The following is a 10,404-nucleotide window of genomic DNA, read 5'->3' as shown; positions in this document are numbered from 1 at the left end:
AAAAAACGTAAAAAGAAAAAAACACACAAGCTGCAGCACCTCGGCCACCTCGACACCAAGGACGCGACTGAGGACACCAGCAGGACGGCCAAGAGGCAGAAGAGCATCGCAGAGGAGCTGACGGGTGGTCAGATGGATTAAGAAGCCTCTGGTGCCGAAACGGTAACAACACGTCTCCCCGTTCTGTATACAGAAATGGGAGCGAACGGTTGGCCGCAGAGATCACAGCCCCCAATTTGTACGCTTGGAAGAATGGCTTTGGAGGTGGGGGGTTGAGCATCAGCTTAGGAGCGCATCATCACTCGGTTGTGTATTGGCCTACAACTTCACATCTGACATGTACCATAGAAAAAAACTTGTAACCGTGTATAAAGCCCATAAGAGGCTGCAATATTTACTTTCAAACCAACTTGCCCCCAAAAACTCCGAGTCCACAGTGCCTGCCGATATGCAATGAAAGACGATACATGACGAGCGTACTTGTAACATCCAGTGTGATCCCGATGCCGCTACAAATGCATCAGCATCGTTTACTTCTCTTTAATCAAGTCGAAATGCAATCATGGTAGAAAGCTGCCCATCCTAGAAACATCAACTTTGACGCTTCCTCTTCTCGACCAAGACAACGGCGATGACAGCAATCGCGTGGATAGTTATCACATCTCTTGGCCACAGGATGTGCACGGTGGTGTGAACAGCAAGCCGATCATCTCTTCTCAACCAACAGTATGTGCATCGCACCATAAGCGAGAATGGTGAACAGAATGCCGACGATGCCCAAGTTGATTAGGTCAGAGCCGAGAGCGCTGTTGTTGAAGCCGAAGGAGCTCAAAATGGCCGCACCTGGCACGGTAATGTCGAGCCCGTATTTCTTGTCCACCAGAGTGAGCTCCAGGACTTCGTTGACGATGAGGCACTCAAAGGCATAGTGGAAGATGGAGAGGTTTTGCAACCACACGGCAGCGTCGGGGATGGCGTTGTGGTTAAGGAGCAGACCAGCGAAAAGCAGGCTGAACAGCATCACCAGGCTGCCAATCAGATTGGCGACGCCGCTGTCCTTGCACACAATGCCGATGAAGAGACAGATGGCTGCAGCGGCCAGGTTGAACAGGACCAACACAAGGATGAAATTGAAAAAGTGCGCTGCATCTGGAACGAGGCCGGTCATGGGGTAAACGATAATGCCCATGAGGATTGGTGGGATTATGCGCAGTGGAACGATATCGAAGGCGAGCTTGGCGGCAAAGTACGTGATGGGCGCGTAGTAACCGTTGGCACGCTCCCGCACAAACAAGAGTCTCTCCGAGGCAAAGACGTGCAAGCTCGTCAGGGTGCTGAAACCGAACAGAGCAAGCAGGAAGAAGAACAGACCAAGGCGGTTCTGGAAACCCGGGATATCATCCGTCAACCCGTAAAAGAGGTAGCCTGACAAGACAGCAAGCAGAATGGCAATGGCGTAGTGCGTCAGCATCAAGATGGGGTTCCTGTACAAGTTTCGGAAGGTTCTTTGCGACAGGATGATGAACTGGCGGAAGTAGCCGACACGAGCATACCCTCGACCGATGGGGCCGGTGTTGACATTGGGTCCGCCAGGGGAGGTGCCGTTGGAGTTGTGGCCGTTGGCCGTCTGGGCCGTGGTGATGGACTGCTGAATCTCCTCCGACGTGGACGCGGCGATGCCGGACTCGGTGAAGGCCCGTACCAGGATATCGAGGTCGCTGCCGCTGGGAGCCCCAGGTGGAAGATCATGGAGATCATCCTGGTTGCTTGCAGCCTGTCGGTGAAGGCGGTACGAGCTGGAATCTTCAGCGCCAGCATCCGAAGATGCCGCCGTGTCAACGCCCTTTCGGCGGGTGAAGAGCTCGCGTTCCTGGCGAACTCTGACAGAATCCTTGCGGTTGTACTTGGGACGGGATATCGTAGACTCAATACCGCTGTCTTCGTCGAGGCTGCCACCGGCGACACTGGCGATGGACTTGACGGCCGTGGTGCTGCTGGGGCCAACGCTGGCCACATCAGCACTCAGGGTACCATCGTCTGTCGAGAAGGTGGTGCTCGCATGCATGGTAAGATCGACGAGGTAATCGGCAATGTTGAAGCCGGGAGGGCACGCATAGCCAATACGATCAAAGTAGGGCTGGCACTGCGAGAAGGGGCCCGAGAAGACGGTTCTGCCCTGAGCCAACAGAACGAGACGATCAAACAGCGCAACAATGTTGGAGCGGGGCTGGTGGATAGTGAAGATGACGGTGCGCTTGTAGGTTTTCGCGAGCGTGACGAGGCATTCGACCACATTGAAGGCATTGTATGCATCGAGGCCGCTCGTGGGCTCGTCGAGGAACAGAATCGAGGGACTCGTGACAAGTTCGCAGGCAATGCCAACGCGGCGTTTCTCTCCACCAGAGATACCACGGCCCTTGCCCTCGGCAGAGCCAATAAGAGAGTCGCGAATGTGATGAATTCCAAGTTGCTTCTCAACCTCGTAGACTTTCAGCTCCTTGGCGGCGCGGGTCATGTTACGGGGCAGACGGAGCAGCGCGCTCGTCAGGATCGTTTCGTGGACCGTCAAGGTCGGCAGCATGGTGTCCTCTTGGTCGACGAAGCCAATGACGTTTTTGTAGGCAGCATCGGTCACCTTCTCGCCGTTGACCAGGAAGTCGCCCGAGACACGACCGCGTTTGTTCTTGCGTGCCAAAATGTCAAGGAATGTCGTCTTGCCAGCACCTGAAGCGCCCATGATGGCCATGACCTCGCCGGGGTGGGCCATACCCTGAATGTTGGCTAGAATCTGCTTCCCGTTCAGGTCATACGCAACGTTCTGGAAGTACAGCGACGCAGGCTTGTGGTCAGTCATGAGCTGGGTGTTGTCGTCATCCGAGTCGTCCAGTCGAATAGCGCCGTATCTGTAGGATCGCCTTGAGAGATACCAGACGACGAGGATGACGGCAACGAGGAAGAGAGAGCAGCCGGCAATGACACCTGCGATAAGTGGCGTGTTGATCTTCTTCCTCGGACGTTCGTAGCCGGGCACCTTTGTGTGATGCAGGCACTCGCCGGAGCGGCACGAGAGCTCAATGCTCGCGTCACCGAGCAGACTGAGAATGAGGTCATCCATGGCAGGCTCCTTGAACTTGCAGTTGTTAATGCCGCCATTTTGCTGAAGGCACTGGAAGGTAGCTGGGCCCTTGATCTCCTCGTCCAGGAAGTCGCCGATATCGACGGAGCCGTTCTCGCCGCAGAGCATGCGGTCCGAGATGCAGCTGCATTCAATCTTGTTGCACTTGTAGGTGGTGCTGTTCTGTCTGTCGTCAATGATGGCTTTGGAGTCGCATTCAGTGAGGTGGCAATAGAAGGATTCGCGGTGGTCCACCCAGACTATAGAGGTAGGTCAGTCAGCGAGCGTGGTGCGTCGGGATCAAATCAGAAAGACAACGCACATTGAAAGTCGCACTGGGCGTCCTCCTTCTTGCAGTTGAAGGTGACCTGGGGTTTCTTCGTCCCGAGCAATTTGGTGATCTGCTTGTTGGTCACGTCACACATCTGGTAGTTGTGATCGACGACCTCGCCGCTCTGGTAGCAGACGCCGCCGTCGCCAGTCGGCATCAAGGCATTGCATGCGTTGTCCTCAGTACAGACGTTGCAGTTGATACCGGTCCAGCCATCGTCGCAGCTGCACGTCTTCTCGTTGGGGGAGCGGGGGGGCCGTTTCTGATTGTCGCCGGCGCCGAGGGAGCCACAGACTGCGGAGCGTCGTCAGCATTCTGTACGCCACAGAGCAATGAGAAGGGGAAGGAGAGAATTGGCGGTCGTTGTCACGTACGAGGGTCAATGCAGTCGTCACCACCAAACCCCTCAGGACAGTCGCATTTGCCAGTGTAGTTGTTGCAGGGCGCGAACTGGTTGCACTTGTGGGCAGGGAGGACACAGTTGAAGCTGCGCGATACGATCATCAGCATGAGGCATGGGCGAGGCGACTTCGGAGATGCGCGAGGACATACCAGGGCGGACAGTCGGCTGGGCGCGAGTTCTCGAGGGCCAACTGGGCTCGCGCCATGTCGAGATCGGAGTAGCTTGTGTAGTTGCGCTGGGCGGCGGCGAGCGGGGCCAGGCCGGCAAGAGCGCCCAGGAAAAGGGCGCTCTTGAGCCGTAGCACAGCCATCATGAGAAGAATGTTCGATCGGAGGGCTGGTGGATGGAGGTGGTTAGGGACAGATTGCCCGATGTGTAGCTGTTGATGGACGAGGGAAGCTCGGAGGCAACAGCGCAGCGACGACGATGCCTTGATGGGCGAGTTCAAGGTTGGGGAAGCTCGAGCTCCAGGTGACAGCGTCAGTGGCCAGCACCTTAGCCCGTGGTCGCTCGGCCAGTTCCCAGTGGGCCGTTCCTGGTTGGTGGACGGCTGGCACTGCCCGCACTCCGCTGTGCAGCAGCGGCGAGGTCCAGTGCGGAGGGAGTCTGGGGCCGCCTTGCCATTGGAGCGCGCTGTCGCATGGGGCCGAACGGGTCGAGCAGGTGTCGGTTAAAGCTCGCAGTGGCGTCACCAAGCATGCGAACGTGGCGGGGCCACTCCACCACAGTCTGCTGTGAAAGAGTCAATGACCATCACAATGTGTCTGCCTGCGCCGCCCGTGCCACAGTTCCCAGCGCCGCTTTCCGGCATCTGTCAGCCTTGACGGAATCAAGCATTCAATGATGACTTCAAGGCAGTAGACAGCATGATGGGCCGCACCATTATGTTCACGCTGTGAGCCTTACATAGATTTGCTACGACGGTAAGTGTGAGCCTAGGAATGGCCAGATGCTCTGGTGAGAATGGACATCGGCGGTACACCTAGGCAAATGTCGAAGCCGATGTATCCTGATAGCACTGCATGGAGCAATAGACAAAGCACAGCGATGCACCCTCTGAAAGTCATCGTCACATCTGACTGATGCACATAATGTTATACAGGAGCATGCGCTAGGCCATAAAAGCTTCGACAGATGTAAGCTGATGGCACCTGAAAGCTTGTCATAGCCTTGATGGCATGTGTCTTAGGATGTAGGGTCACGTTTTCATCTACAGGACTATGGTCCTCTGGAATTGACTTGATAGCTTACCAGCACGCACGAACGAGCCGTGTATGCTGACTAGAGGGCTATCTATGTATGTTATACCGCCTACCTTACTCACTTCAACTCTGTATCGCTAGCATTATGAGTGCTCCTTTATCATGCCTGGTTCGATTACGGAACCTACTTCCTAATCAGATGCTGAGAAGTGGCTGTATAAGTTGCTCGGCCGGGCATTCGGTTGACTCGGATGTCGTGTGCGGCGTTCAGGTCAATGGAGTTTACAATGCCTGTATGATCATGTCACGCAAGGTTGGAACATATTTTGAAGTTCAGAACTAAACCCTGGTCGCTTTACACGATTACTTCCTATTAAAATCGATCAAGATGAAATTTACACATCATCAAAGCCATGTGGCTCCTCGGTCGTACTGTACTCACTCCTCAATTCGATCGATGCCTTGTTGTACCTCAGCCGAGACAACCCCCATTTCACACCACGACGCTGGCTTTGCTCCACTTGTTAGCCGCCCGTAATCTCTCGCCAAACACGTAAAACACAAACGGCACCGGCACCAGCAGCACGGCAAAGCCCGCAAAAATACTCGACCCGGGCCCGACGCCGAGGTTGGAGTACAGCGGCCCGACGACGAGCGGGAACGCCGCGGCGAAGCAGCTGCGCAGGAACGTGTTGGCGGCGACAGCGCTGGCGGCGTACATCTGGAAGGTGTCGACGAGGTAGTTGAGCGCCGCCTGGAAAATGGTGTTGAAGCCGCAGCCCGTGAGATAGAGGCCAAAGACGGGCACCATCCAGTGAGCCGTCGCTGGGCCGGCCGTCCAGCCTGTGACAAACTGGCCCACGGCGAAGAGCACGCTGCCTAGCATCATGGGCGGCAGCCTCTTCTCCGGTACAGCACGGTCGCCGGCGGCGTGGTACGAGCGGTTGTAGACGAGCTGGTTGAGCGTGTTTATGACGGCACCCGTGATGGCGCCCAGCAAGATGGCGAGGAAGGGCAGCACGGCGCTGACGGCGGGCCAGCCGCGCTCGACGCCAAAGATGAAGGGGATGGCGCCCAGCTGCATGTAGAGGATGCCGTAGCAGAAGCTCGCGTACAGGGCAACGAGAAAGCAGATGGGCGTCGCAATGAGCTGCAGCGGCCGCACCAGGAACTTGCGCGCCAGCTCGCCGACGCCGACGTCCCACTCTTCGAATCTCGCGTGTAGTGCCCAGTTCCCTGTATCATGACGCAGGCGACGAGCTTTGTCGACAAGGAGGCGCGGCGGATACGATTCGTCGATGACGAGCACGGCGATGAACAAGACAAAAGCCTGCAGCATGCCCGTCACATACTCGGTCCAGCGCCAGCCGAGCGACGGATCGGACACGAGGGCGGCCGAGACGATGGGGCCAAGCGTAGGCCCGCCGACGACGGCCATGGCGTAGCCGGCCATGGCTATACCGCGGTACGCCGGCGTGTACAGGTCGCCAAGCACACCGCCTGTGTTGGTGACGGGGGCCGAGGCGAAGAGGGCGCCGAAGAAGCGCGTCAGCATCAACGTCTGCAAGTCCTTGGCCGTCGCCGAGGCAAACGAGAAGCACATTGCGATGAACATGGGCGATAGGACTGCGGCACGACGGCCGTAGACCTCCGAGAGCGGCGCCCAGAGAAGCGGACCGACGCCGAAGCCCATGAGGTACAGGGACGTGCCGAGGGTGGCCACTTGTTTCGAGACACGAAACTGGGTGGCAATCTGTTCGGTGCCGGCGGCATAGGAAGACGATGCCCACGTTGCCGTCATGGTGACAAAGCCGTATAGTAGTGTTGTGAGAACCTTTTTCTTGGTGGGCCAGTTAAGGGGGTGGTATGGATCGTCGGGCCCTTCATAGTCGACCAGCTGCTCTTCCGTCGTCGGAACATGGGCCAGTGGGTGGGAGAAAGGAGGAACGCTCGGCCGGGAACGTATCTTGGAGAGGATCGTGTCCCGTCGTGACATGGTTCGTCTCAGCTGGCATCCATTGTCGTCTCTGCCTGTGGCGCGAGAGCTTGTTCTTTGCATCTCGAGATCACACGGGCGATGGCCATCATGGTGGCTCTTTTCGTTGAACGAAGAGGTACAGCCTGAGGGCTGGGCCCGAGGCCGAGGTTGAGGTCGACGCGTCGAGGGACCACCATTTCTGTCGTTGGCAGCAAAGGTCGAAGAGGATGCGGACGACGATGATGAACTGGAGGGAGACAGCTGATGGCCGTCTCCCTCATCATGTAGTGTCGATTCTGGCGTTCGACTTGTCTGGAGATTCGCCATGTTTAGGAATGAAGCTGTGAAGCTGGCTTTCGATCGACGAAGCCATCGTCATAGTCATTCGGAATTTAGTCCACTAGTATATGGTCATCATGATCAAAGCGTGTTGACTGATTTGCCATCCTCAGCCGACGTCGGAAACGGAGCAAGTGACGTAGTCATCGGCCAAGAATCAAACTTGGCCGAGACGCGAGTCAATCGACCGGCTTGCGCGCCGGGTCGCTCAGGCCTTTTTGGGACAACCGGGGCACCGGCATCTTGGCTTTAAACCCGTTGCACCCATTCCCGGCCCATCAATTGCTGATCTTGCGTTGACGGCAAGCAACTGCATTCTGAAACTTCCTGGTTTTCCGATATCAAGATTTCCAAGATGGAAATAGATACAAGGATAACCAGGTGTGCCGTGCAAGTTTACGCGGCTCATACACCTCCGATAGCTTTTGCGGTCGAACAAAACGGCACGAGTAAAAGATGCCGTCCGTCATCCGAATTCCAGGGCATGCGCCGACATCGCGTGATTCGAGGGATCATAAAGACGCATGCGAGGCATCTAGCCACAGATTTCAGTACACGACGAGACAAGTCTTCCTCCGGTTCCGCAACGGGTGCAGACAGCCAGGGGCCAACAATGAGCCGGCATCGTTGATTATCCTGTTAATTTGAGCTCTTCTGGTATGAGAACGCATTATCCTTCGCAAAGAGGGGAGTCCATGGCGTGATATCAGTCGGGCAATCGGCAACCTGCGCAAGAAGATGGTCCATTGGCAAGACGGTCTGCGAGAACTTCGCCTCAAGACCTGCGCCATGGCCAGCCTGCTCCCAGGTATAGGGTAGATCCTTTCGAACGCCAAGAGGGAATTGGTCCACTGATCAAACCAGAGCAGCCTCTTTCGTGTGGTAGCTGCAGCTGCTTGAGCATCGTTGCTTCGTAGTTCGTGAAAGCTAACCCCGAGTCGGCGTGTACCTCGAAGAGCCCATCGTCCATACGATTGTTCTGGTCATTCCAAACTCTCCATATCCATGACTGCAGAAATGCATGCGCTCCATCACGGTCATCCTTGTCGTCGAATGCACCTGCTCGGATTAGCCGCCAGTGATGTTGACGCGAGAAAATTCATCTGACTTGGAAACCCATGCCAGCCCAACGTCGGCGAACCCAATCCCAACTTGGTTTCCAGGCAGGGACAGATGAAGACAAGGACCGAAAAAGCTTGTCAAACAGAGGTTTGGTACAGAGCGAGCGCACACATGTCCAAGCCTAGCAAGAACCAAGAGGGAGAAAGAGCCGGACCCATGCACTTGCCGAATACGACAAACACGATGCGAACCCGAATGCCTCGCAACTTCGCATCTCGCATCTCGCATCTCGCATCTCGCATCACGCGTCCACCCTCGACTATTCGACAATCGATCATGTAGCATGAGACAGCACCCGACATCGCCGTCAGGCTGGCGAACGCCGAGCTTTGGCGTGCTCCTCATCCCGTGAGATGCAAAGTGATATACGGCACCTTGCAGGAGGGGTTACTTGAACGACCCTTCGCGCACCACCTGTGAGCCGCCGACCACCCTTCCACACTACGCCAGACATCCCGACAAGTTCGCCATGGAATCCCTTCTGCTATATCTATGGGCTCTATTCAACTGCCTCTTTGGCCTGCCCCAAGTCCATCAGAAGCCTCCGACCAGCCCGCCGCTACTACAAGGCATTATACCACCACCGCCCGCGCCAGAACCCATTACCGTCATTGAACTCCCGTTGCCACCTGTGGCACCTGACAATCGCGAAGGATCATGCTCATCAGAAGTGAACCCAGCTCGGACGGGCTGCATAGGGAGGACAACGCAGATTCAATCGGGCAACTTTCTCCCCGACAACCTTCACGTCCTGTCCATGGTTCATTTTGTCGGCGCCCCAGCGGCACCTGATCCAGCAAGCATCTTCCAAGGCGAGCAGCTCATCATCATCAAGATTGACGGCACACTCTTCCCGAACGGCGACTCATGGAGATGCATCACATGCGGAGTACCCGACCACAACGCCGTGGGCGCAACACCCAAGCTCGACTACCCCCAGGCCTTTCGCGATGGACGACGAATCCTGGCAGGCGCCAACATCATCCAGGCAGCTCACGGGTTCACGGGTGACGACCTGACGCCAGATCAGGTTCACATCATACCCATTCGATGGAAAACAACCGCTGACAATTCGGGGCCCGGCGGTTCCATGCGCGAGCTACGCCTGCACCCCGACGATGTCCACCTCGGCTGGAGCGCCTTCTCCTTCGATACAGGTTCTCTCGGCCAGTACTGCTACTACGGCCGCCTCGCCTTCAGCCCCAGCCCCAGCTCTGGCCTCCCCCTCGCCCCGGGCTACGACCTGACGAGCGTCAACCTGCTCTACGACCCCGTAGCCTCGCAGCCGCTCGCCGTCCACCCAACGACCCCTCGCGCCTGCTCCTCAACGCCTCCGCCATATCCGTAGGCGAGCTCCGCGGCTTCAGCGCCTCCGGAAAAGAGGTGACCTACGTCGGCAGTCCCTCCGAGTCATCAAACATTGACGTCTTCGCGGCCGACCTCGTCACCGGCGCCGTTCGCCGTCTGACGAGCCACCCGGAGTACGTCGATCCCGTCGACCTTTCGCTTGAGGGCGGGCCCGACGGCGGAGCGTGGACCGTCGTCATGGACACGCGCGGCACGGGCAGGCAAATGTTCCTTGCGGGCCTCCGTCGCATTCCGCCGCTGACGGATCTCGTGACAGTCGCCGCCGTGGCGTCGGTGCGCAACAACGGCTATCGCCGCTTCTTCCAGCCGTGGCTCATCGATCGCCACGGCGACCGCGGGACGTACATGGGGGCAGAAGATCAACGCTGCCGGCGACGGTATCCCCGGGCGGAGGTGCCATCAATGATCCGGAGTGGGAACGGGCATGGCTGATCCGAAGTGGTCGGGGCGATTGGAAACTAGGGATTGCCTTACTGGTAGGCCTTTGATTAGTTCACCCGTGCTTGCGGGAGGTGATAACCCCGTTGCTGTGTTATGAGTCTACGG

At 57.2% G+C, this 10,404-nt stretch overlaps 4 protein-coding genes across 4 annotated transcripts in view; 2 read left to right on the top strand and 2 right to left on the bottom strand.

Annotated features, from left to right (window-relative positions):
* VDBG_03880 (conserved hypothetical protein) overlaps positions 1-121 on the top strand; it is a gene marked incomplete at both ends in the record, with an annotated part of 978 nt that extends 857 nt beyond the window's left edge. The window contains one exon of the mRNA XM_003005881.1: positions 37-121. Coding sequence (XP_003005927.1) covers positions 37-121 — 85 coding nt within the window. The remainder of the gene's footprint in view (positions 1-36) is intronic.
* A 585-nt stretch (positions 122-706) lies between these two features.
* VDBG_03879 (ATP-binding cassette sub-family G member 2) lies at positions 707-4,159 on the bottom strand (the record flags this gene model as incomplete). Its single annotated transcript, XM_003005880.1, has 4 exons — positions 707-3,375; positions 3,438-3,740; positions 3,821-3,933; positions 3,999-4,159. 4 exons carry the CDS (start codon positions 4,157-4,159, stop codon positions 707-709), a joined length of 3,246 nt encoding a protein of 1,081 aa, XP_003005926.1.
* Positions 4,160-5,544: 1,385 nt separating this feature from the next.
* On the bottom strand, positions 5,545-7,356 carry VDBG_03878 (polyamine transporter 1; the record flags this gene model as incomplete). Its single annotated transcript, XM_003005879.1, has 1 exon — positions 5,545-7,356. The coding sequence occupies one exon, from the start codon at positions 7,354-7,356 to the stop codon at positions 5,545-5,547; it is 1,812 nt and encodes a 603-aa protein (XP_003005925.1).
* Positions 7,357-8,959: 1,603 nt separating this feature from the next.
* On the top strand, positions 8,960-10,233 carry VDBG_03877 (saponin hydrolase; the record flags this gene model as incomplete). Its single annotated transcript, XM_003005878.1, has 1 exon — positions 8,960-10,233. The coding sequence occupies one exon, from the start codon at positions 8,960-8,962 to the stop codon at positions 9,836-9,838; it is 879 nt and encodes a 292-aa protein (XP_003005924.1).
* Between the last annotated feature and the right edge of the window lie 171 nt (positions 10,234-10,404).

Source organism: Verticillium alfalfae, genomic scaffold, assembly GCF_000150825.1.
Source record: "Verticillium alfalfae VaMs.102 supercont1.4 genomic scaffold, whole genome shotgun sequence".
NCBI classification, from domain to species: domain Eukaryota; kingdom Fungi; phylum Ascomycota; class Sordariomycetes; order Glomerellales; family Plectosphaerellaceae; genus Verticillium; species Verticillium alfalfae.
Note: the sequence above shows the minus strand (reverse complement) of the source record. Positions and strands in the feature narration are given on the sequence as shown.